The following is a 27,312-nucleotide window of genomic DNA, read 5'->3' as shown; positions in this document are numbered from 1 at the left end:
CTGTATGTTCAGTGCTCCTAACATGCAGGCTGATAACTGGGACAGTTTATCTGCACATGGTCATTTTCTCACAGCATGCACTTTACGGGTAAAGGTGTAAACCAGCAGAGGGCACTCATCCCTTGTGCAGTGCTGGTAAAGACATATAGTAAGGCCTTTTTAAAAAAAGGTGTATATTAAACCCCAATTTTCTTTGTGCCTATCTTCAGAATTTGCTTCCGCTCAGAACTATCCAAGTATTGTATTTTTAAACATTGTACCACAGACCGGATTGCACCATTTGTCTGCCCTTTTCAGTTTGCTGTTGCGTAAGAATCTGGCACAGTAAAAATGCTGTAAACTCTATTATAGACGGTATATCTGCCAAAAAGAAACGGCTGTCTAGACCGTAGCCTGTAATATCCGCACTGCATTTCTGATCCATCTACCTGATGCCTCCGAAGTGCATCGCACCTCTACTCTAAATGCCTTCGTGCTTTATATGATGGGGTGTGTAATGTATACTTTTTTATATCATTTTTTAATAATAAACTTTATTTTTATAGTATGTTTCAAACAAAAATGCAGCTCAAAGTAATAGAAAAGAAAAACAGTATTAGAGGCATAAAAGAAACATCAAATAAAGCATGTAAAATTAATTTTAATAATCTTTAAATAATTCTGACATTATTTTGTATCATCCACCAGTCCTGAAACTATATAACTGAAGCTTGTTTTACTTATGGTCATACTTCAAACTATTGAAACATTATAAAATAAGTGGCAATTAACTGAAATATTAGAAAGGACAACAAGTTCATTAACCCTCCACCACATCCTCCAAACTAAAAATAGCTGATTTAGGCCAAGGACAGGTTGAAGACCATGAACCTCAGGTCTACATGCAGCTCTGTTGTCAAAGTGCAGTGCATGAGTCGACGTGATCCTCGATGTGTTGGTCGGGATTCCCTCATTGGTCGCTGTCCAGATAAAAAACAACGTCAACCAATCAACACCAGCGGTGGGTAATTGCCCTGTTCTCCCCGAGAGTGGTGTGTGTGTGAGCTCAGTGAAGAAAGTAATGATGCCTTCAGGTTCTCCTCGGAATGTCCTGTTTTGTTTTTGACCTAAAATCTTACATGTAAGTTTGAGGAAAATCTCAAGTGCTTTTGATCAAAAATATTTATAAATATTTAAGAAAGTGCTGGAAGACGTATTCATATCCTGTAATAGCACACTGTAAAAGTACTCAATTTAAAAGTTAAGTAACATTAGAAGTGAGTAAAAGTACTAAAGGCGAGTATTATTTTCTATTTTCCTTTCTTTTTTGTTTAATCTCTCACATTTTATTTTGATTTATTCCCCCATGATTTGCTAGATTTGCACCTATATAGTATGGCATTGTATTTTGTTAAGCACGTTGTAACTCTGACTTTGAAGGCAGTATAGATATTAAGGTTATTATTATTATTGTTATTATTATTATTATTATTGTTATATTATTACTATTATTGCTGTAATTAATGATGCATCATTGTGTAAGTAGTATTTTACTGTAGTTGTCGGTTGTAGTTGGGCTAATTATAACAATTTTACATACTGTTATATACAAATCCAAACACTCACATAATGATGCAATTTTGCACATGACGATACGTCTTCACAGCACGCACATATTTAAATCTGACCTACCTATACATAAACAGTAATATAGAAAATTAAAAAATTAAAAATCTGTGAATGATTTATCCCTCTCCTCGCACGGTTGTAATTATCCCAACTGTCCCTGAAGGCAGCAATAGAGCATGGTGCGGAATGAGCCAATCAGAGGACAGGAAACATCAGCCAAGCCTATCGGCAGATGGGCGATGAAGACAAAACTCCCAGGAAGCCTCGCTCTCCGGCACCTCTGGCTCCCGGCAGGAGTGAAGCAGCATCGCCGATAAAAATCACGAGCGCCCACCACGAACCTCCAGAGTCGTTACAGGAAGAAACATATCTAAAACCAGGTAAATTGTTTATAGTTTAACTTTATTTATTAAGATTAGCTTTTACTTTTATACTACTTCCTCTAACTCCTTTTCTCTCTGTCTGTTTCTGTGTCAAAAAAAATAAAACAAGTTGAACTGCTCTGCCCACACTGAACCTGTACTTCAGCTGTATCATGGCTGAGCACTCAGAGCTTCTTGACAAGGTGCAGAGGAGGTTTGTTAATAGTGACTTGCTGTCAGACCGGTTTGAGAATGAATGAGACTGGTAGAGACCTGCAACGTCAGGCAGGTACTGTTGATTAGGTCAGTAGGTCAAAGCAGAGACAGTAAAAAGTGAATATGAAGCTGCAACTTTCATCTATTATGACATTTTTTTACGCAGAGATGTTCACACACAATTTTTATCCTTCCTGGTATCGATTCAGATACCTGAACCTTGTGTATCGGCCAATACAGAGCACCGAATACAAGTGTGTATTGAAAAAATATTATTAATATTATTTAGCAGTTGCATACTACCAGCCCTGTTTGGGTGTTATGCTGTGGATGTGCTTAAAGTTTATAAAAGTCACTGACATTTATGGATATTGCTACAAAAAATCTGTTAAGTTTAGTCCGACTGATACATTGATATTGACAAATATTTTAATATCGGCATTTATGCGTCGACATGAATCTTTGCATAGATGTGCTGACCGACAAATCTTGTCCTTCACATGTAAGAAACCACTTGTTTGGTACAGATCGTACACCATCGTGGTTTTTAGAGGCCGACCAATATATCAGTTTTATTTGACGATATTAGCTTATCACAGATATATCTAATCGGCTTATATGTTATCCAATATGTGCTGATATAAAACGTTTATATTCTTAGACATTAAAACTGCGGTAAAAGATTATAATTATAAAAAATGTATAATTATTAATTTTCCAGCAGTTTACTGTGTCACTGCACTGATGTCAGTTTGGATAATAAAGTTGATTGTTTATTTATATTTGTCAAAAGTGTTTAAGGATCACTGCAAAAAAAAAAATTTGTGTATATCAGTCGATAAATCAATATCTGATGGGGTTTTTTTCAACTCCCGGCATCAGCCCCAAAGATTGAGTTTCAGTCAGGCTCCTCCGTTCAGGCGCATTTCTAATCAATAAATGAATTACGTGGCATTAGATCGGTGCACAGACTCGTGCACTCGCAGATACAGATTCCTACGTTTTTGACAGTATTGGAGGTATTTTGGGTACTTGTGTCTGTACTGTCTGTTTGGTTTGATTTATGCCTTGTCTGCACTTGTGCTGATTTAGATCCGGGCCTGATTTTTGCCTCCCCCGAGCCATCCATCACCCCCGTTTTAAAATGTTATTGTACATCTTCTGAACCAGTGTTACTGCTGATGTAAAGCAGCAATATTAAATACCTCTGTCAGGTCAGTTGAACAGAGAAAGTGGATGATATATGGGACCTGGATGGTCTTTGGATAAAACATGATTTCTCCTGGCCTGGAAGCAGCACTGTGTTGACTCAGGGACATCCATGATCAATACTGAGAAAGGTCCATGACAGTCCCATTAATCCATTTAAGAAATGGCTGCCGGGACGCAGTGGAAGAGCAGGGAGCCCTGTTTGAGCCGACATCGGGGCTTTCAGCTTAATGAAGCACGTACGCCATCCCCGCAAGGTTACATGTTACACTGTAGATGTTAAGCTTTGACATTTTAGGGACGGTAATTGGTGAAAGTCTTGATACTTTTATAGCCATGATAAGTCATATTTTTCAATGAGGATGTACATTTGACGTAAAGAAGAAGCAGTGATGACATTTGCCTCCTTCCAGACTAACTTGATGTTTGTGCAGCAGGTGTTGCATCAAAAATTATGCAGAAAAGAAATGGGGAAGTTGCATCAACTCGCCAAAAAGCAGACTTATATTTGATGTGAGGTTAAGCTGTAAGAGATTTTTTTTTAATTATGTAAATAAGAGTTAAATAGCTCTATATTCTAACGGTATTCACTATTATAGTGTTTGGTCGGAAACTCATGCGTCATGCAATAAACAGAGAATACATTTTCTGGTATCCTCGCCCACTTTATCCAATCAGGACAGAGAACTCCTGTACAGGGTCGTTGTGTTTGCTGCTGCGTCAGATGATTACTGCTGCACGATCATGTGGTGACGTAGAAGGAGCGCGGGGATTGCAAACTGCAAAACAGGCAGGGAGTTAGCTAAAATGACGTCAACGCTTACAGCAGCTTAAAAGTCAGATCAGATCAAATGGTCATTGTCATGAAATCTGTGTAATACTTTGGTTTATAACGTCAGCCGTACTTTGTATTTTGTCCTACTGTTAGCATGCTAACAATTAAGATGTTAAAATTAACATGGAAAATATACACTGTGAAACAGAGGAAAGCTCTGTAGTAGGATGGGACATGGGATCTTAATGGCAACAAGGCAATCCTCCATGCAGTGCATTTAAATTTGACATCAGTATATAGGGATTGGGCCAGAGCTGGGCCAAATGGTTACATTTGAATAGCAAGTGACCCAAAACTGGAGCACAGCCTGTTTCTATTATGGCGAACACAATGGGCCACGTCAGGCTCATGTATATTTGATCTGACAATCATGTTGTATATGGGACAGACTTGGGCGGCACCTGCGTCTGTTGGTTGGTTGGTTTGTCAGCAGGATTTCACAAAAACTACTGAACAGGTTTACACAAAACTTTGATGGAGGATGGGTCTGAACCCAGAACAGACCCCATTAACTTTCGGCGCAGATCCGGGTAAAGGGACGGATTTGTCATTAATGTCTCAGGGAATACATGGAAGTTTACTGAGGTGTTTGCTTTTGTGTTAAAAAGGGAGTGGCACACATCAGGGATAGGTTTAATGAAGGTGCAACCCTAAAGGCCGCACTATAATTTTGCAGTTGTGATGTTATTCAGAATAAGAGTGTAATTAATTTTCCTGTTTTTCATGATCCTAAAAATAATTCAATGTTGTGTCTTATGTGTGTAAAACAAAAGAAAACAACTGACGATCTGAATTTATATGAGCGTTCTCACTCCGATCTGTGTCGGTGCGTCCTCAGAGGGAAGTCTCTGTAGGGAGAAGTGGTTGAATATACCTGATGTCCTGTTGTGAGCTGTGTGAATTGCTTGTGAAGGATTTGACCTCATTGAGTGGAGCTAATTACTAAAGTGTAAAGTTCACCACACCTCCCTTCAGCAGTTAAATTTATAGATGCTATCAAGAGTTATTGAATTTCTTCTCTTACTTCCGTCACATTCTGCCAGAAAGGAAGAAAAGTCTATGTTTTATCACTTCCTCGAGATGCGTTTGTTTGTGAGGTTACCCTCTGTGCGCTCTTTGCTGCAGCTCCAGTAGCAATCTGATTGTTTGAGTGGCAATAAGCGCCCATTTACCTCATTAGTGTGCAGGTCAAACAAGCCGAGTCCAACTAATCGTGTTGGATTCAGCTTCACTGGCTTCACCGTCCGTGTCTTGCTGCATTCAGCATGAAGCAAATTAAAGAAATCCGACTGTGCAGAAGGATGGAAGGCCTGAATCTGCAGTTGGTTTGTACTAAAATTTTCTAGCAGTGTCTCTTAATTCTGTGCAGTTCAGGAGAATTAAAGGCAGGTTTTCTGATGTAATTCATGGAAAAGACAAACCGCAAAGCCGTCGTTCCATCACCTGGTTACTAGACCGTTTCTTGACTGTTCTGACAGCGTGGACGTCAAAGAAGAAAAACATGTTGCCCTTTAAAATCCTTTGCTCATGCTCGCCTCTCCACAATTTACGTCTGCTTTCCTGCTCTCAGCATCACAATACCTGCTCTGTATTCATCCATCTCACTGCTCATCTGTATATCTCCCAACTCATCTCTCTCTATCTTATTAGGCCAGTCCAGCCTAAGCAGTCATGTCGGCCAAAGCCATCTCGGAGCAGACAGGGAAGGAGTTCCTGTACAAGCACATCTGCACATCGGCTGCTGTCCAGAACAGATTCCGCTTTGCGAACGTGACGGCCGAGACGGACTTGGAGCGGCTGGCGAGAGAGCACCCATGGCTGCTCACAGAGGTGAGGCAGGAGACACGGTTGTGAAAATGAAGTAAGATTTTCTTAAGCTGAGTGAACAGTTAGTTGTTGTAGCTCAGATTTACGGCCCATAAATGCCTACAGCCGATTCTCCCTTAAGCTTGTGGAAAATGATCTCCTCTTTATGGAGACAATTACTTAGGCTGGCAGCAGAGTGGTCTCTTGGCGCCTGTTAGCCGACATCGCAGACAGCAGAGCGCTCCGGCAGCTCTCGGTGGAAGTGAAGTGAAGTGTGAATACAGAAGAAAACAAAACAAAAAAAACATGTCTCGTTCTTTGAATCTTTACGTGTAACAGGGAGTTCAGAGTTCAGCTAAGATAGGATTTCTTCCACGAATGGTTCTCCAGGTACACGTCGGCCTTCCAGGTCTTACTCAGCGTCCCGCCCTGCTCTCCATAGCGAAGCAGTAGCAGATAGACGGGCTGTAATAGCAGCTAATTGAATTACTCTGTGACTCATCTCGCAGAATAAAATGTCATTGCACCCGTGTGTCTCCCTGAAGGTTTTTTATCTGGAAGGTACGAGGAGGAAGAGGAGGGCAGATGCATGGAGATATGTGCTGCTGCGGTAGAATTGATTAGGAAATTGCATTAACTTTGACCCGCCGCCCTCTTTCTTTGCTCACTGGCGAGCACCCAGATACTAATGGGTCCACTGTCATAAGTCATTCCCTTTATCTGACTTGCAAGTGAGAGGAAGCGGGCTGAGTCGGTGGGGGTGGGGTGTCATTTTGCTTTTGCGTCAGAAGTGAACGATGCGTGTGAAAGATTCCTTCTTAGATAATGTTCACCTCAACTCTCACTTGATGAATATAACGCCACTTAAAAGTGAGTATCTGCTGTCATATGTTGGAAATTAAAACGAACAGAATGAACGAACATCATCAATTTTTTCAAATGCAATAATGGAACTCATCCTACAGCGTGCCGTGGATTGTTTTTGAAGGAGACTTGCATTTTATATTCTTTATCCAGACTATATTTCATCCATGTAATGAACCCTTCACAAGATGGAATAAGCGGAGACACCTGAAGTTTCCAAAGAGCACCTGTATGTGATCCCCATAAAGACCCAGCAGCACTTCCACTCCATTGTCTTCATTCATTTCTTCAAGAAAAGAAAGAAAACAAATCAATCAGCAGTCAATTGTCAGTGAACACTTTCTGTAAAAGTCAGTAATAGCATTTGACATTTTGACAATAGTCAAATAGTAGTCGATAACTGTTTTACATTTGCCGGTTCCAGCATTTAGGTGTAAGGATTTGCTGATTTTTCTCATTTATGACAGTAAATAAAGAATTTATTGGGTTTTATACTGTTGGTTGAACATTTGAAAATGTCATTTTGGGCCTTTTTCACACATTTTTTTGGCTAAACAATGAAAATAATTGTAAGTGGCAGCCCTACTAGACACAATCCAACTTTATTGTTTCTGTTTCATACCCTTGAAATATATATTTCAGTGAGAATCCAGGTAAAATACAAACAAAATGCACTGTAGACTCTAAGAAATATAACTATGATGTCTTTCAATTAAGCGTAGTCCCGTGTGCGCCCTGCTTAAACCGACCATGTTTATCTTTCTCCTCTAGAGGCTGGTGGTGAAGCCGGACCAGCTGATCAAGAGGCGAGGGAAGCTGGGCCTGGTGGGCGTCAACCTGGACCTGAATGGCGTCAGAGAATGGCTGAAGCCCCGCCTCATGAAAGAGACGACAGTACGTCATCCGCCCTCTTGGGCCAATTACCTCCACCTCACCGTTCTGTTGGAGAGTGTGCACTTTGCCGGACACTCCTTCGATCAATATTATCCCAGTGCTTTAGTCAGATCCTCCTCCTGTTGCCCTTTCCCTCACCCTTCGACCTGTTTAGCACAGAGGCATTTGGTTTGCGTTGCCTGACGTATGGTTGTCTAAACAGCCACCTCATTGCTGAGGGGTTCAGTATCAGTCTACTGGTAGTAAATCAGTCCAGTCAGCTGAGGCGGGTGCTGCTACTGAATAAACAGTCAGTCCATCTTTCCAGTCAGCATAAGCACAGCACAGAACATCCATCACGGTGCCACTGAGACGCTGCTGTGCCTCATAAACCAAGACGCAAGTTATGGAGACACTAGGACGGCTCATAAAGCAGTGAAGAAGAGAGTGTGTGTGTGTGGGTGTATGTGTGTTTTTGTGTGTGGCAGCAGTGCGGTTGCGTAGATGTATCTCTTCACAGATGAGATGAAACTGTCAGCAGCAGCCAGCAGCAGTAAATAAGAATGAATGGAGCCACATCTGTAGTATGGACAGTCAGGACAATGTTTGTCTTTATTGTCCTCTAAAAAGTGGAAGTAATTAATTAGTTTAAGTAATTGCAAAGATAAATTACCATCGGAACAACTATGTGGACAAATATTTTAACTGCACGCAAGTAGGACACTTTTCGCAATTGTAAAATTGTTTGTCTCACAATCAGTCTGCTATTTTCTTTTGAGTCATGCTAAGTGGCTAATTTGGATGGAGAGTAGACAGTTAGCTGAGGTTGTAGGCCTTGGTGCACAGGAGGTGCTTCAGGAGCAGCATGCTGGTATTGTCACTGTGAAAATGTTGGCTGACATTAGTGTTGACTTGTGTGCATCACTGAGCTGCTGCATGGCTGCAGACTCTGTCTTGTTGCGTGTAGTTCCTTAAAACCGTATGAGGTGCATGAAAGTAGAAGAAATGTGTAACCTAATGCACCATGTTGGTATTGTAATAAGTAAGAGAGCTGTTTCATCATGAATTTCTAGCATGTTGCCACCTGCTTTTAAGTGTCTTGACTGACTGCTTGTTACTGCCTGTCTACTTTCTATTTTGCTTGGCCAGCTGTGAGCTTATCTGAGAGAAATCATCAGGGTGGAACTGTTAGAAGAACAAGTGTCGAGAACTGTGGCTGTGATGACTTCCTTTACCAGCGCCAATTTATACTTCACATATCCTGTCACTTGCTTATTTTTCATGTTATTCACACGTAGCTCGCTGCTATTATTGGCTGCAGTGTTTCACTATAGTAAATTACTTTTTCATATTTTGTGTGATCATATTACATTACATTACATTAAAGTGGTTAAATTGAATAATTTACAGAAAAATTGCATTCATAACATGAAAGCCCTTCTTTCTTCGTCAGTAATGGAGGTGTCCGTTCATTTATCTGAGCCCTTTGGGTTTTCAATCAGACAGGCTTTCTTTTTTTCTCCGCCCGTCATAAACCTCCTTTTTTGTTTTCACTCCTCAAAATGGCAACTCCCTCTCGACCTCTTTATTATTTCGTTCTGTGCTCTCCGGCTGGCTGCTCTCAGCCGGTCCCTGGTTACTCTGTGCCTGCTGGCCTTTAACGGAGGAACGATGACAGCCTCGTCAAATGAGCTGTGCCTGTGTTAGCGGGGCTTTGCCTGGAGTAATTCATCACGACATTTTCTTTTTCCTCCTTCTCAACCTGTCTCCTTTTTTCCTACGAAATGTCTCGTCACTTGTGGCCCTGTGTGCTTTTTTTTTTTTATGTATTAATAATTTCATTTTCTTGATGAACCTCAGGTGGGAAAAGCTAAAGGCGTTCTCAAGAACTTCCTCATCGAGCCATTTGTCGCACATAAGCAGGTAATTCACTGATTCCACATCTCTTCTGTGATCATCCCTCAGTTTTTTAGATTCCTTATTTGGCTGTGATTAAACCCAGACGTGTTGTAAAGAGACATTTATTGATGACATTTTAATGGTCCATTGTTCAGGAGGAGGAGTTCTACGTGTGCATCTACGCCACCCGAGAGGGAGACTATGTGCTGTTTCACCATGAGGGAGGGGTGGATGTGGGAGACGTGGATGCCAAGGCGAAGAAGTTGCTAATTGGGGTGGATGAAAAGATCAGCGAAGACTCTGTGAAGAAAGAGCTGCTGACTCACGTCCCCAACGACAAGAAACCGTAAGTGGATGGAAAAAGTATTCGTCGGGCATGATTGTGGACATTTATTGCAGCACTAAACTACTAAAAAAAGACCCAAAAGAGACAAAAAGTGTGCACTTTATATTACATATTTGAACCACTGCCCAGCAGAGGAAAACAAAAGCATTACACAAATGAAGTAAGAGAAAGCACTTTGATATTGGCAGTAAACGCAGGAGGAGCGGGACGAGACGGGTGGAGGGATTTCCATTAGACAAATGACAAACTCCCTCCGCTCCCTCGCCTTTCTTCCATCAGCCTCCACCCCCAGCCTGTTTTACTCCACAGCCACATTCAGAGCACGTCCATCTATTTTGATGGCTACGATACAGCGGCTCACCCCCTCCAAACCTCTCCTATCCATCACTGTAGTATTGTTTTTGTGACGGCAGATTCTGGTCAGGCTCGCTGTCTTGGCTGACATTGAAGACGCTGCCCCAGAAATCACTCTGCCAACCCGAGCCGGCCTCCTCGCCCTCCCCTCTCGCTCTGGATCAAAAACAAGAGCGGCACTTGGCCAGTTTTCCTGCCCTGCCGTCAGAGGCAGGCATGTGAAGCTGAGTCACCCGAGGGTTTTTGGTCGCAGTTTTCCCCCTACGGGCCAGTCGGAGTCCTGACAACCCGCTGACGTGGTTACAAAGGCTCCGAGCTGCCTGCACAACTGACAGACAGGAGAGAGGAGAGAAAAATACTCCCCCCTCCCAACTCCTCCAACAACCCCCCACTCCTCACTGCTCTGTTTTGACATGTGAAGGAGGAAGTAAATTAGATTTTTCCTTCTGTACAGCACAGCTAATTTACAGGTGGACTGTTTCCTGTCCAGCTCTGCCTTAACAATCCATCAATGATATCGCCTGTAGTTTGTCATGCGTTTAATTATACGGATATTATAATGGCTGTGTTGTTTTTGTTTGGAGCTGCCAGCCAGGCATAAATCGTACAGTGAAATTCAGGGTTCATTCGGGTGTTAGAAATGCTTGAATTGTAATGTGGTGTTTTTAAGGTTTAAGAAGTGTTTGCTTGAAATTGTAACTGCACTAAGGTTCTTAAAAGGGGGCAGCCCTACAAATGCCAGATATGTATTGATGATTCAGGATATTAATACCACTTTTACACCAAAATAAGCATGCAGGCTTTTAAACACTTCAAGGTAAATCTTGAAAATGCATCTGGAAATGCTTGAAAAGTGCCTGAATTTGACAATGGAAAAGATGTAGGACAAATGATAAATGAATTACCTTTGACTTCAACTACCTTGTTTTTGATTTTTAGGGAACTCTGTTAGGTACTCTATCAAGGCGGATAAAGGAAAATCCTGCTTTATTTGGATTAATCTCGATAATTTAAGTGAGGGCTTTATTCCATTACTGTGGTTTATTTGATTCCCTGCTCAGTAACCATGGTAACCGGCAAGCTTAATTTAGCTGTGTATCGAAGAATTACCTACGGGCAGAAACAGAGTCCCAAAAGACAGACTTGACGTTAGTGATGAAGGCACTTGAAGGAACTGTATTCGGACCTTTTTCTTACAATGTGACCGAGCGTGACTCTGCAAGTTCTAGTAACAAAGACTGTATTGATAAAAAAATAAGTGTTTACAGGTCAAAATGAAAACCGTACACACAGTCACAGAGTGGTACAAATAATCAAGATAACAACAACAAACCATAAATAAAAACAATAAAACGGAGTATATAATAAAACTACTTCAAAGTAAGACGAGAGGGATGAAAGCCAGACCGACAACAGAATTACTTCCTATAAAAGTAAGTTTTGAGGAGAAGAAGGAGCTGACTTTAAGTTCCTCAGGCAGGAAGCTCCATGTTAGGTTATTAGACATGGGCCAAGGCTGTATTAAGTCCATCTAAGACTAGTTACCTTGTGTTAACATAAGTTAAGTATTTAAAAGCCTAACATTTATAATTTGTAGATATTGATCCAGAGCCTTGAATGAAGTAGATGTCATGATCTGCCTTGATGGATGACCCTCCTGAGGTCTAAACTACGACCTGTGTCCCAGAGTGTCCTGGTATGATTAACCAGACTCCTACAGTCAATTATAAGACTAGAATGCCATGTGCTGAATCTCTCTGCAGGGTCCTGGCCAGCTTCATTGTCGGGCTCTTCAACCTGTATGAGGACCTGTTCTTCACATACCTGGAGATCAATCCACTGGGTATGTTGTTCGTTTCTCTAAAATCCCTTGTACCGTGATGTGATGTGTCTGAACAAGCAATCTTGATGGCGTTTACACTTTAATCCAACGCAGATTCATCAATATGTTATCAGATTATGAAATTGGACATCAAAAGGAAATAAGAAATGAAAACGCCAATGCATAATGAAACATCATCTTGAATCCAAGTTGATTCTGCCACATTTTCAACACCGAGGGAGGAAAGCAGTAAATAATTCATGCACTTGCTGTTTGATGAAGGCAGCGTGTGTTTATAATGGAGTAATTGGGCACCAGTACATGCCCTGTGGCAGCTGTTCCTGTGGATGCAGCATGGCTGCTGAGACTAGCTCTCCCTGCTTTGATGTCACACCACTTCCTCCTCCTCGTCTTCGCTCTCCTTCCACCTCCTGCAGGGACAGCAGGACGGCCGTGGTCACCTGTGCCCGAACACGACTTATTTAAAGCTTAGTAGTGAATCTCAGTAGGTGGGTGTATAGATCTTAACGCTCGTTGTTTCCCATCTTCTCTCAGTGGTCACAAAAGATGGCGTTTACGTGCTGGACATGGCAGCCAAGATCGATGCCACAGCTGACTACATCTGCAAGGCCAAGTGGGGCGATGTGGAGTTTCCTCCACCCTTCGGCAGGGAGGCTTATCCTGAGGTGAGGGAGGACTGAGGGGGAAAATGAATCGGATTTCATTCTGTCAGCATCGAAGCTGGTGTTGTTCTCCAAAGAGGGGAAAAGGCTTGCCAGGGATGCTGAGTGGGATGCAAATTGAGCAAACTGACAATCTCAGAGATAAATCATTTTAAATTAGATTGTCATTAAATGTAGAGTGGAAAATGTCAGCGTTATAGAACAACAAATTAGATTTGATTACAGACAATTTACTGTTAAATGAATGGATTCAGACTTCATGTAGCACACAAGACACAAGACAAACTGTTTAATTTAAGATATGTCGGCCTGAAGAAGATAAACTTTCAGTATCTGTGTTTACATGGACCCTAATAGTCCAGTAATAATGACCCAATCAGAATAAAAACGCCCCATGTAACCACCTCAATGAGAAGACAGTGGTCTGGTCGGAAGGAATATTTAATCTAGTTTAGGTGGGGTGGTGTAAACCTTTGACAATCCGGCCAATAGAAAAATATTATCACCCCTAATAAGCATGTAAGCACTTAATCTGATCCGTTGTCTCTTCTTTTTCTTCTTCCTTCTTCTCCTCCTCCAGCTCCAGCAAATCAGAAATAACTTTATACATGTCAAAGTGTTATATTATGATTAAATGCTTTGGGGCTTGTAAACACACTTATCAGATCACTTTATTTGGCGTCCGTGTAAATAATGAATCTCTAATCAGGATGATTATAATTGGCCTGAAGAAACATTTTCTATATAACCACAGCTCCTGGGATTACCGGCAATTTCTGCTCCATAGCAGCTCATGTCACAGCTGGCCCACGGTTGAATTAATGAGGCAGGGCAGCTAACACACAGCTGTTAATCAGCCTTTATGACTCATCGTGGAGAGTAATGGAGACATCCTCAGGAGACATCCTCAAGTAAAGGTCGTCTGGGCATGAAGACTCAGAGAATGAGATATAGGAGATGCTTTGTTAGAAAATATCTCATCTGTTTGTTTTTTTTTAATAGAAACTAAAGCTTAAGTCACATTACACACCTGTATTACGGAGGGATTTTAATGTCAAAATCCTAAATCACCTGCATGACGGAGCTCAATATTAAACATGGGTGAAATTAAAGAAACTAGTTTGTTAAGTGGACTTCTATTTTTGGCTGCTGCCCGGAGACGCTTGTCTGAGACAGACTGTCTGTGTACCAGGCGAGCTCTAATTGGACTGCTGTGAGCCTGGAGTAGAGACGAGGGACAGCGGGTGCCTTTGATTGGGAGCTTTTTTACTCTCAGCCACCAGCTGTGCCCCCAACTGTCACCAACAACCACTGATGCACATCACATCCACTGTCACTCGTCATATTTATACAATATTTCCAATTAATAACTCTTCAGAAATCAATGCAAGCACAGGTAATCACTTGTGGACATATGGAGAGGTGCTTGTGCAAGTCCTGCACTGATTAAGGCTGAAAACACTCACTCACACACACACACACACACACACCTCCTCCTACCTCTTGAACATCTTTAAAACCTCTCATCTCTTTGACCTTTTCTTTCAGGAGGCCTACATTGCCGACCTTGATGCCAAGAGTGGTGCCAGCCTGAAACTGACCCTGCTTAACCCCCGAGGCAGGATCTGGACCATGGTGGCAGGAGGAGGTGCCTCCGTGGTGTACAGGTACCAAAGAACCAAACTCCATAAAACAAAAGCCTGAATAAATGTATTTTTTCTTCCATTTGCTTGAATTGTCCCTCGACTTTATCCTCACTATTTTGACTATACATCATTGGGTACAGCGTTTAGAGAGCATGCCTGTGATGCAGCAGACTGATGGTGCAGCAGCTCACACTCTGCCTGCTCAGCTGCCTGCTAAATTTGCTTCTTAGATGTTGCCACTTTAGTGAGAGTCTGGAGGAATGAGCGTCTGTCAGGGGTACAAAAGCGTGACATGCAGACACATCAGCCGTGACTAATTATTCCCTCTGTGCACTGTTAAGTTGTGTCTGTTTGCATAATAAAAGCACCTTTTCCCACGTCTGTTCTGAGTGAATACTGCACTGTGAAGTTCATCTCATATTTCTTAAAATTGTGTTCATCATTAAAGCTGTAAATCAAATCTACCACCAGATATGACTTTCCCAGCTGTTGTTTCTATCCCTTTTTCTTCTGTGTGGGTGACTAATGTAAAACTCTTCCAGTGACACAATCTGTGACCTGGGTGGCGTCGACGAGCTGGCCAATTATGGCGAGTATTCAGGAGCTCCAAGTGAACAGCAGACCTACGACTACGCCAAGACAATCCTGTCTCTGATGACCAGGGAGAAACACCGAGATGGTAGGAAAACTGCTCCGTCAAATCTTTGTGTGTACTCAAAGTCACGTGTTTTTTCTGAAATTATGTTTCCGTCGTGTTTTCCAGGAAAGGTTTTGATCATCGGGGGAAGCATCGCAAACTTCACAAATGTTGCAGCAACATTTAAGGTACGGCATCACATCACATCACGTGGCTGTAATATTACGTACTCATTATCTAGTTTTTCACTGAGTATATCCTCGTCTCTGCTAGGGGATCGTTCGAGCTATCAGAGACTATCAGGTGCCACTAAAGGAGCATGAGGTGACCATTTTCGTCCGTCGTGGAGGCCCCAACTACCAGGAAGGTCTCAGAGTGATGGGAGAAGTCGGTATGTTGTACTTTCTTCTATCCATATCTCCGAAGTCTGAAAGCATGTTTTGAGTGCATATTTTAACTTCAGGCACCTGCTGATTCTTAATGTGGTTCTGCCGGCTTTCCTCAGGCAAGACCACTGGGATCCCCATCCACGTCTTTGGCACAGAAACTCACATGACAGCCATTGTTGGCATGGCACTGGGCCACCGGCCAATCCCCAACCTGCCTCCTGTTGCTGCTCACACTGCCAACTTCCTCCTCAACTCCAGCGGCAGCACATCGGTATGACACATCCGGCCTCCACGGAGACAAATAGGCTGTCGTGATGTTGTGTCGGCTCACTGTGCAGTGCATTTACATCATCAGCTCCTCCAGTACTGCGGAGTGGTTTAGTGGGCAGAAGACCTGCATGCCACAGGCCCCTTTTCATTTACTGTCTTGTCCTTTTAGTGAACGAGATTATCAGAAGCCCAGCGGCTCTTTTGTGTAAGAAGAGTGCTGGGCATTGTGCACTGCTCTCACTCAAATAGTTGTGTGACCACAGTTGATAACACACTGCGACTGCCCCGAGGCGTCCATTAAGACTGTGCAGTGCGTGGGCTTTCAGCAAAGTGTGTGTGAGCATACACACGCATGTATTTGCTTGAAATGTAAAGGTAGATATACGATATATATACGAGAAATTGAATATTAAAGTACAAACGTGCACTTCTATGAAATTATACAGTATGACTCACTCAAAGCTTTATGCACTAAAATCCAGTTTGTAGTCCTTTACGAAGCTCTTCTAGGAGATTTACTTAAAAAAAAAAAAATCAAAAACAATGTGTAAGATGTGTGCAAGTGTTTTATAAAATAACAAGGCTACCCCGCCCTTTTATCAAGCCTCTAAAATATAAAGGACCACTGTTTTTGCCACTTAAAGCAGATTAAATCTCAACAGAGCTGTCCTCATTATTACATATCCTTTTTCAAATATGCAAAGCAGAATAAAATATGGATGAGTCTATTTTTTTTGTGTGTGTGTCTTCTTACAGACCCCAGCATCCAGCAGAACTGCCTCTTTCTCTGAAAACAAAGCCAAAGTTGAGAGCTCACCAGCCAAGAAGGCCAAAAGTGGAGCTCCTATCGGTGAGATCAAACACTCACTTCAATGGGAAATCTTTGCACTGTGACTGCTGAGAGGTTGGATGTGTTTTCATGCATGGGTCCACTGCTGGACAGCATGATAGGCAGATGGATAGAAGCCTTGTGATCATGCATGGTAGAGTCTAGGTATTATAGCTCCCCCCTTAGACAGCAGGAGGACCCTGCAATCCAAACTCACTAAAATGGAAGCTCAGTGTAGTGATTTATGATCATACGCACACAAACCTAATCCAATATATCTCAAAGATCAACAATGTCTTAATTCATTTTTGTTCTTGTGATTTATGATTAAACCCGTTGGCAGTAGGGTTTTATGGTACTTTATCAGCCTACTTTATAAATCTTATCGATGGCTATAAAGGCCTCATTGACCTGTTTGTCTTCTTGTCAGTGATGTCATTATTTTTCTTTAATCTTCAATCAATGTTCATCCGGTCAATTTTAAGCTGCTTGAAAAATCATTCATTAAAAAATGAAATTTGTTTTCATATGCATGCAGAGGAAATGCATTTTGGCGACCTGGTATTAAGTTTCTATCTGTAACACTTTCCCTGTAGCCAAAGCAACGACCCTCTTCAGCAAACACACCAAGTCCATCGTGTGGGGTATGCAGACTCGGGCAGTACAGGGCATGATGGACTTTGACTACGTCTGCTCCAGAGTTGAGCCGTCTGTGGCAGCCATGGTCTACCCATTCACGTAAGTGCTCTCTGCCCTCCCTCTTTAGCTTGAGTCTGCTCCGTGCTGCTGTCAGTGTAATTGATCTTTATTGTGCATTTAATGCAATAAGAACCTCTTAAGTAAATGGAGTCGTTTCACTGCGTAATTAATGCCTTGCAGTGGAGACCACAAGCAGAAGTTCTACTGGGGCCATAAAGAGATCCTCATCCCTGTGTATAAGAACATGAGTGACGCCATGAAGAAGCACCCCGACGTGGACGTGCTCATCAGCTTTGCATCTCTGCGTTCGGCCTTTGATAGCACCATGGAGACCATGCAGTACCCACAGGTGAATGCACCCTCATCTTGTACCATCTGCAGGTTACTTAACAGCTGGAAAAATAAAAAGCTAAGCCTTTCTGTTCAATTGCTTTCAGATTCACACCATTGCCATCATCGCTGAGGGAATCCCTGAAGCCCACACCAGGAAGATCATCAAGGCCGCGGATGAGAAGGGCGTTACGATCATCGGACCAGCGACCGTTAGTCTTGCTTCACTTCTCATTTGATTTATCACGGTTTCCCTTTGTGTTCTTTTACCTGAGCAAATCTGTGTGTGTTTACGTCCAGGTTGGAGGAATCAAGCCAGGCTGCTTCAAGATCGGGAACACCGGAGGCATGCTGGACAACATCCTCGCCTCAAAGCTCTATCGCCCCGGCAGCGTGGCCTACGTGTCTCGCTCGGGCGGCATGTCCAACGAGCTCAACAACATCATCTCCCGCACCACCAACGGTGTTTTTGAAGGTGTGGCCATCGGTGGAGACAGGTATGTATGTCTCTTATCGGCAGTATGTAAACATGTGTGTGTGAATTGGTGTGTAATTTTACACTCTTCTGCAGATACCCAGGCTCTGTGTTTACTGACCACGTGCTGCGCTACCAAGACACTCCTGAAGTGAAGATGATCGTTGTCCTGGGAGAGGTGAGGAATAAATCTACACATGCTGGTGCCTGCAGCTTTGACTTTGACTACATTGATAGTTTTGCTTAATGTGATGCCTTTCTTGGGCGTATCATCAACTGCTTCATCCTGCATCTGGCTCTGCGTTCTACAGATTGGAGGCACAGAGGAGTACAAGATCTGCGAGGGTATTAAAAAGGGCAGGATTACAAAGCCGGTGGTGTGCTGGTGTATTGGCACCTGTGCCACCATGTTCTCCTCAGAGGTAAGAGGGCGGCTGTAGAGGCCGCTGCATTTCAGGCACTGCTAGGCAGCTGCATAATGAGACATTCAAGAGATTAATGACATTTCTGACCCATGTTGAACCTTTCCCCCCTCAGGTTCAGTTCGGCCATGCAGGAGCCTGTGCCAACCAGGCGTCTGAGACAGCAGTAGCTAAGAACTCGGCTCTGAAGGAGGCCGGTGCCTTCGTCCCCAAGAGCTTTGATGAGCTGGGAGACATCATTAGGTCGGTGCACAGTGGCATTTCCATTCATTCAGTTAATTATGCCAGCTTAAATGTTCCTTATGACGGCATTTTTAGATGAGTTTGTTGATATTCTTCGTTTTTCTTATCCGTGCAGCTCTGTTTATGATGACCTCGTTGCCAAAGGAGTTATCCAGCCAGCCGAAGAGATGCCTCCCCCAACTGTTCCAATGGATTACTCCTGGGCACGAGTGAGTATGCCTCTGAACAGTCACTATAAATCAAGCTTTTAGGTATAAAAACATGGACTGAAAACCTTTCTTCTTCTTGCAACTTTTTGCCTTGCAGGAGCTGGGTCTGATCCGTAAGCCCGCTTCCTTCATGACCAGTATCTGTGACGAGAGGGGTCAGGAGCTCATCTACGCAGGCATGCCCATCACTGAGGTCTTCAAGTCGGAAATAGGCCTGGGAGGAACGCTGGGGCTTCTGTGGTTCCAGAGGAGGTCAGCCTCTTTACCCATTAGTTGTAGTTCAGTGATCCCTTAAGAGTTCATCACATTACAGTTGTTTCCTTCTTGGTGTGCAGGTTGCCGAGATATGCCTGCCAGTTCATCGAGATGTGCCTGATGGTGACTGCTGATCACGGCCCTGCTGTTTCCGGTGCCCACAACACCATCGTCTGTGCTCGAGCAGGCAAAGATCTCATCTCCAGCCTCACCTCCGGCCTTCTCACCATCGTAAGACACTTAAACGTCTGATTCATGTGCTCGATTTACTGACCAGTCCACTATGAGCATGTCTTATTTTCCTTGTTGTCACTTCTCAGGGTGATCGCTTTGGAGGTGCTCTGGATGCTGCAGCAAAGCAGTTCAGCAAGGCGTTTGACAGCGGCATGCTGCCCATGGAGTTTGTCAACAAGATGAAGAAGGATGGGAAGCTGATCATGGGCATTGGACACAGAGTCAAATCGGTGAGTACAATGGTTCCTCAACATGTAGAGAGTGGACAACAGAATGATATTTTAAATCAAAGTTAAGCTGTTTTTGTAAAAACATGCAATAAAATGACCCGGGAAACAGAGCTGTGCAACAAATATATAAAGTCCTAAAGATGGAGGAACAAGTAGATTGATTGAGATTGTAAGGAAATATTCTGTGCTTTCCCAGATTAACAACCCAGACATGAGAGTCCAGATCCTGAAGGACTTTGTGAAGCAGAACTTCCCCTCCAACCAGCTGCTGGACTACGCTCTAGATGTGGAGAAAATCACCACATCCAAAGTAAGATTTATCACTTCATCCTATCATTCAGCACCCAAATAGTGACACACTCCATTATTTAAATAACATGATCCTCTTTTCCCTGTGTGCTAATTTTGTTGTATTAGAAACCAAACTTGATCCTGAATGTGGACGGCTTCATCGGTGTGGCCTTTGTGGACTTGCTCCGGACTTGTGGTGGTTTTACACGGTGAGCCTATAAATACTGGTCATCTTTTAACTTAATGTCAACATGGTTGAGTTTATGTACAAAATAAGTAGTGTTTGCCTACATTGAGTGCACCCATATTTATCATTGTTGTCTACTATGCACATCACAGGGATGAAGCCGATGAGTTTGTGGAAATTGGAGCTCTGAATGGCATCTTTGTCCTGGGCCGCAGCATGGGATTCATTGGTGAGTCATTTCTGTGCCGAGACACATGATTGCTATGATGAAACACGATCACCTCGCATTACACTCAGTCTCTCCTTTTCATATCTCCTCAGGACATTACCTGGACCAGAAGAGGCTGAAGCAGGGTCTCTATCGCCACCCCTGGGATGACATCTCCTACGTGCTCCCAGAACACATGTCCATGTAATCGGAGGGACTAAACCGGAGTGTCGGATCCTCTCCTCAACTGTCATTTCCCCGCCCGTACTGTGATATGTCACCCCGAAGATGTGGCATAATATAGGGAAGATGTTACTAATAATATAGCTGTAAATTACAAATATTTAAAAGAAAGAATAAAGTATGTTTTTAGTTTTGGAAACCTTTTAGTGCTGCAGCTCTGTGAATATTAGTAAAACCTGCTAAACTGTGACGCTTCAGGCAGACTAAGATGAAAAATGTATACAGATGAGGGATTAAAGGTGGGTTATTCAACTCTTGCTCATCACAACTCTCGTGGCTCGTGAAACACTGTTGTTTACCCCCCAGATATTACATCCATGTTGTATTAACCAAGCATGTGTGTGTCTGTATCACAGACTGTCGTGTCTCTGTGCAGCTCTCTTCATCGTGCCACTTGAGAATCATGAGCTTGCTACGCGGGGCAAACATGTAGTGCAATAATGCCTAAAACCTGAGAACAAACTGTAGATCAGAGCTTTATTTATGTATAGGTGTGTTTTAAAAAGTGAGCATTTAACGGTACGAGTGTTATAGTTTTGATTTTTCTCTGTTTTTGACACAGTGGTAGAAATGAGACATCGGTCTGCTTGCTGTGGCAAAAGGGACCATTATTAAGTCATTCCTGGAAACGTTGTCACCAGGAAACATTCTTCCGCAGCTTGTGGAAAATGTGGGAGCACTTTTCTTTTTGCCATAAACCCCAGGATGCAGTTTTAGTAACATCTTCTATGAGAGATTATTCACTGTTTTTTTAAAGCTTACTCCTGCACTAATCTGATAACAATGAACTGAATTATTGTTGGAATATTTAGTTCAGAACTGTGAGACGGCAAATCATTTACGCAGTTAAATGCCATAATTTCTTTTATATTTTCATATATTTTTACATGATTCATGTGTTGGGTCTTCATAGTTTTTGAATTAACTGAGATTGTTCCATCCTGTTGTATAATTTGTTTGTTGGAGAAGACGTAAACTGACACACTTTTCAGATCGTTTGTATCCAATGGAAAGAAACTTTTCCTCTCATAATTAAGTCTTGCTGTCTAGACTCTCTAATTCTCTTCGAAATTAAACAAAGCCGTACATTTTCCCACAGTTCACGAGGTCCGAATGAAAATGTACGGCAGCCGTCATCGGTGTCTTCTTTTATGTGAATGTTACAAAACTAGAAAAATTTATCTGGACAACCAGAAACTTCACCAGTGTTGTCGCAAAGTTTCTGTTTTTAACTGTTTCAACGTGAAATCAACGTGCCTCTATATGGATTTGTTGTATGTTGACAACTGTGTAATTGAGTAAAATAAAATGTAATGTAATAATACCGCATGTGTGTGCAATGTTATCTTTCAATATATAATTGACCTCTGACCAGAGTACATGAGTTAGGGTTGGGTCACTTCCTACAGTAATGAACTTTGATATTTTTTGCAATCTGTGCACACACATTATCTCAGACTCACTCCAGCTTTTAAGGTGAATGCAAACATGCTTCAGACGCTCATGATGAAAATGTATGTAATCCATGTAGCTGTGCATGTGGCAGGATCGTGCATTTGGCTCAGAGACGTATCTTCCTGGTACACCTTATCACAGGCATCGTTATTGTGATCAGTTACATCTGTTCTTTTCCTGCTATTACAGGACAAATAGCTTGAAGTAAAATGACTTGATGGATTTTTATTTCAAACCACATGCCATTCAAAATTTGAAAATATATACTGTAGTTATAGTTAAGACTTTTAGATTTCTTCAGTGTTATAAAACGTGCCCAAAGTTCATACTTAAGTTAAAGTAAAGATATCGTGCTGAAATATTACGTCGGCAATAGTGAAAGTCACCCATATGAATATGGAGGACTGAAACAAAACATTTAAAATAAATGTGAATAAAATAAAAATGCGCTACTTCGTTAAAAATGTACTGGAGTGGAAATGGAAATACTCAAAGTTTAAATTCCTCAAAATTGTACTTGTACTTACAGGGGCACTATGTAGTTTTTGGCGGAGAAATTTCAGACCCAGAATATTAGTATTTACAATATTCATGAGGTAATGATACAAACTCAGAATTTTATTTTATTTTTCATAACTGAACAAACAAGCTGTTCTCGGAGGAAAATAAGGTTTGACGCTAGAAAGGTGGCAGGGTCTGCCACATATAAACAAGAGAGTTTTTTTTGTTTGGACATCAGTCAATGAAGATATTTCTCTTCTGGTTAAAACTTTCCTAAAACTACATATTGCACCTTTAAGTAGGGTAGTTGAGTAAATGTACAAAGTCACAATCCACCCCTGTATACTTGATATATATTGTACTTACAGCTCACGTGGTGTGCATATATACAAAGGGATGTGAGGCTGTGCATGTATTGCAGGCTCGAGTGCTTCGACCTTCTCCTGCAGGGTAAAATACATGCATGTCAGGTTCCTCCTCATGTGCACAGCTCAGCAGCGGGCACTATCTGCCAACGACGTCACGTCAACGACGCGGTTACGCCTTTTTCCCACTGCGCATGTCAGAAGGGCCGACTGTTTACCAAACTGAAGTCGGTTCCTCGTTCGTCGTTTCCCGACGCTTCATTCGCTTTGACGAAAGAGGAAGTGCTAAATACTACGTTTTCAGCTTTTAATGGATTGAGGCCCATATAAAATGTTAACTTTTACACATAGGCTAGCTATTTATCTGCTGTACGCTAATTGTTATGTGTTATACCTGACATAACTTTTATAAAAATTAGTACGACATTAACACATTCTGTTTATGTTCACGCTGAAATACTCAATTTGAAACAGACGAATACAAATTAGAGATATTTTTTTATGCTAACGTTGACACGTTAACCGTTAAGTCGCGGATATCACCGTCGAATACGAAACGCACTTCGCCGCCGTGCTTCTGTTTTGACTCCATGTATGTGTGGCTGCGTATGTCGCCTCCTCTCCTTCACTAGTTTACTTCATTTCCCACCACCGCTAACCTCCAGCGCCGGCAGCAGAATGGCAGCGGCTGCCCCCAACCCGGAGGACTCCGCCAGGAGCAGTGGTAGCGGCGGCACCAGCACACCCAGCGCCCTCGCCGGAGACGGGGACGCGGAAGAAACCGAGGACTTCACGTCCTCCTCCCACTGCTCGGAGCTGTCTCGGCGGCAGAACGAGCAGAGGAAGCAGGGCTTGTTCTGCGACGTGACGCTGGCCTTCAGCAGCGGGGTGGCCGCCGGGAGCGTCCAGAGCTGTGAGTTTTCAGCCCACAGGTCGGTCCTGGCCGCGGCCACCGATTATTTCACCCCCCTGCTGGGAGGACAGTTCTCCGAGTCCTTGTCCGGACGGGTAGAGATGAAGGAATGGAGCTCAGAGCTGGGGCCGGACCCAGACACGGTGGAGAGTGTCATCCAGTATATGTACACCGGAGAAATACGCGTTAGCACCTGCAATGTACATGAAGTGCTGGAGCTAGCTGATAGGTAAGATCTATGTATGTGTGTGTGTGTGTGTGTGTGTGTGTGTGTGTGTGTGTGTGAGGGAGACAGTGATTTTGGTAGTCAAAGCATGAGGCCTTCAGTAGCTGCTCTGTTGTCTTAAAGTGCTGTTTTTGTGAGCACTATTATCTGCTCATTGTCTCTGACATCCTTCATTGTATTTTCTCTGTTAGGTTTCTCCTGCTGCAGCTGAAGGATTTCTGTGGTGAGTTCCTCAAGAAGAAGCTGAGCCTGACCAACTGTGTGGCGGTGCACAGTCTGGCCCACATGTACACTTTGGACCAGCTGGCTCTGCGGGCTGCAGACATGATCCGCCGAAACTTCCACAAAGTAATCCAGGATGATGAGTTCTACACTCTGCCCTTTCACCTGGTCCGCGACTGGCTGTCTGACGCGGAGATCACGGTTGATTCTGAGGAGGTGCTATTTGAGGCCGTGGTGAAGTGGGTGCAGAAGAACTCAGACGAGCGAAGCCGCTACTTCGAGGAGCTGTTCCGTCTCCTGAGGCTGCCCCAGATCAAACCCACCTACCTGACCAGGGTGGTGAAAAATGAGCAGCTGGTGGCCGCCAACGAGGCCTGTCTCAGGCTGGTGTCAGAGGCAGTTGAAGGCCACGCTATCCGCTTTGAGAACCTCAAGTCGGCCGATATGGAGTTCTGGTCTTCCCACATGGCCTCCTTTCAGCCTCGCTTTGGCCAGAACATGGATGTTATCATGGTTGTAGGCGGTGTTTCAGAGGGAGGGGACTACCTGAGCGAGTGTGTAGGCTACTTCATTTACGAGGACCGCTGGGTCAACCTGCCGCACATCCACAACCACCTGGACGGCCATGCCATCGCTGCCACAGAGTCCCACGTCTACGTAGCTGGTTCTATGGAACCAGGCTTTGCTAAGACAGTTGAACGGTACAATCCCAATCGCAACACCTGGGAGCAGGTGAGCAACTTGACCACACGAAAGCATTCCTTTGGCCTCACCTGCATTAAGGATATACTGTACAGCATCGGTGGCCATGGGAACTTCAGTCCAGGTTTCAAAGATGTCAGTGTGTATGAGCCTGAGCAGGACAAGTGGCACAATCTGGAGTCTGCTCCTAAAATCCTGCGGGACGTGAAGGCTGTAAGTGTGGAGGACCGCTATGTGTACGTCACAGCACGCACACCTGTCGACACAGATAATGAGGATGGACTGAAGACGGTGACCACTCGCTACGACACAGAGAGCCGCCAGTGGCAAGATGTTGACTCCCTGCCCCTTATTGACAACTATTGCATCTTCCAGATGGCGGTGGCCTCGACTAACTTCTACCACACGGCTTCCTGCTGCCCCAAGAGCTACACAGTGAGGGATGAGGTTGCTAAGCAAAAGATCAGTGTGCGCATCTCTGATGAGATCCTGGAGAGCCTGCCACCAGAGGTTACCAGCATTGAGGGTGCAGCTATCTGCCACTTCGATGAGGACGTCTTCATCATCGGAGGCTGGAAGAACAGTGATGATGTGGACAAGCAGTACCGCAAGGAGGCGTACCGCTACTGTGCTGAGAGAAAGCGCTGGATGCTGCTGCCGCCCATGCCTCAGCCTCGCTGCAGAGCCACTGCATGCCACGTCCGCATCCCCTACCGTTTCCTTTATGGCTGCCAGCGCTACCCCATGCCCCAGAACCTGGCCCGCCAGCGAGACCGCATGCAGCAGATGCAGCAGCTTCACCGACGCACACTCACCCTGCGCCGGCAGCTGCAGTCGCAGATTGAGTGCTGAGCAAGTCGGCTCCATCCAAGAACTACACAGCCACCATTCTCCATCTACCCACACTCATACATAACATGATGCAGTGGGTCTTGTGTTGCGCTCATACTGGATTCCATTAAACCTGAACCCTGTGCCATCGGCTCTCATGCTGTCTTGTGTTAATGGCTGATTTGTCGAAAGCCATGAAATGTGTAAGCAGGTGTGTCCTGACCAGCTGGTGATATGTCGGGAGGGATATGGCGAATGTAAACATGTGAATAAGAGTGTTATATAGCAGCCAACGACTGAAATATCCTTTTGTGAAGTATGTTGGTATAGATGATGTTTATTTGTTTGTACATAAATAGTATAAAGCTGTATATGTAAACACATATATGGATATTTTACATTCCTTTATTGTGTGCTCGTACTGGGAAGGCGATGTGACATTAATATTAGCTGCATTCCTACTTTCAATCTAACTTAATGAAGCCTCATTCCATAGTAACACTGTGACAATCGCCTCATGAAACACCTGGTTAGAAGTCTAACTCACTCACAAAAGACTTGTATCATAATCTCTCTGTTGGAGTGGCTCTCCTTGTTAATGTGCAGCCTCAACACGTAAATGTGAAATAATTCAGAAAGGCTGTTAATCTTAAAATCTTGTAGAGTAGTTTGCTTCTAGATCGCACTTCCCCTTCAACAGCTGTACTGAGTATATTTATGTAGTTTTTGTTGCTCATGTAACACCTGAAAACGAGTAATCTTTCCCTGGGTCCTGAACAGGTGAAATGATGAGAGGAGTGTCACGTTGAAACGATGTTATTAGATGTAATGAAAACATTCCTCTTGAGTTATCTTAACATTAAGTCATTACTTTCGGCCACTGCTTTAAGCACCAATCATCGACAGTGGCTCAATCATTCCTTTCTTTTGCACTTTGGCAGTCTGTTGCTCAGTGTGTTTTCTTTAATTCAAGTAAAATACATAGAAATGTGTACATGTGTAAGTGAGGGGGTGTGTATGATTGGTGATTTGTGTTTGCAGAGCTTCTCTTAAACTGCACTTTTTGACATCTAATTATTTGCAAAGTCTTACATAAGCATAGGGATTTAATTTGCAACTGCACTTTGACTTTCCTGTTTTCGTTTGTTTCATATCAGACAAGGTGATTGTATTTTGGAAAAAATGCTTTGTTTTATCCAGCGTCCAGCCAATAAGATTTGACCTTCTTTAAAAAAACAAAACATGTTATCATTATTTGTGGATTTGTTTCCAACATTAAATGTCTTGTAAAACTTGTGTTTATTGTACTTCAATTCCAGCTGAGTGTATATTTGAGATCTGTTACGTTGTCCTGTCGTCTCCTGTCGCTCTCCAAAGAGACTAAGTAATGAGATGAAAAGGAATCAGACTGAAAAAGGGGTTA

General features: G+C 43.2%; 2 protein-coding genes across 2 annotated transcripts; both read left to right on the top strand.

Moving 5' to 3' along the window:
* The first annotated feature begins 1,871 nt into the window (after nucleotides 1-1,871).
* On the top strand, nucleotides 1,872-21,998 carry aclya (ATP citrate lyase a). The gene is made up of 28 exons (XM_084370697.1): nucleotides 1,872-1,988; nucleotides 5,881-6,060; nucleotides 7,672-7,794; nucleotides 9,634-9,696; nucleotides 9,828-10,018; nucleotides 12,136-12,215; nucleotides 12,750-12,880; nucleotides 14,426-14,544; nucleotides 15,066-15,202; nucleotides 15,287-15,348; nucleotides 15,434-15,551; nucleotides 15,666-15,820; nucleotides 16,576-16,669; nucleotides 17,245-17,386; nucleotides 17,528-17,696; nucleotides 17,785-17,889; nucleotides 17,978-18,174; nucleotides 18,249-18,330; nucleotides 18,464-18,574; nucleotides 18,690-18,817; nucleotides 18,933-19,026; nucleotides 19,124-19,278; nucleotides 19,362-19,512; nucleotides 19,602-19,745; nucleotides 19,942-20,055; nucleotides 20,163-20,245; nucleotides 20,376-20,452; nucleotides 20,545-21,998. The coding sequence occupies exons 2-28, from the start codon at nucleotides 5,902-5,904 to the stop codon at nucleotides 20,637-20,639; spliced, it is 3,279 nt and encodes a 1,092-aa protein (XP_084226823.1). The 5' UTR covers nucleotides 1,872-1,988; nucleotides 5,881-5,901; the 3' UTR covers nucleotides 20,640-21,998.
* Nucleotides 21,999-23,223: 1,225 nt separating this feature from the next.
* LOC311267573 (kelch-like protein 11) lies at nucleotides 23,224-27,185 on the top strand. Its single transcript, XM_084370709.1, has 2 exons — nucleotides 23,224-24,137; nucleotides 24,326-27,185. The coding sequence occupies exons 1-2, from the start codon at nucleotides 23,590-23,592 to the stop codon at nucleotides 25,908-25,910; spliced, it is 2,133 nt and encodes a 710-aa protein (XP_084226835.1). The 5' UTR covers nucleotides 23,224-23,589; the 3' UTR covers nucleotides 25,911-27,185.
* The last annotated feature ends 127 nt before the right edge of the window (nucleotides 27,186-27,312 follow it).

This window comes from Pagrus pagrus (assembly GCF_965226575.1).
Source record: "Pagrus pagrus genome assembly, chromosome: 13".
Classification (NCBI taxonomy): Eukaryota; Metazoa; Chordata; class Actinopteri; order Spariformes; family Sparidae; genus Pagrus; species Pagrus pagrus.
Note: the sequence above shows the minus strand (reverse complement) of the source record. Positions and strands in the feature narration are given on the sequence as shown.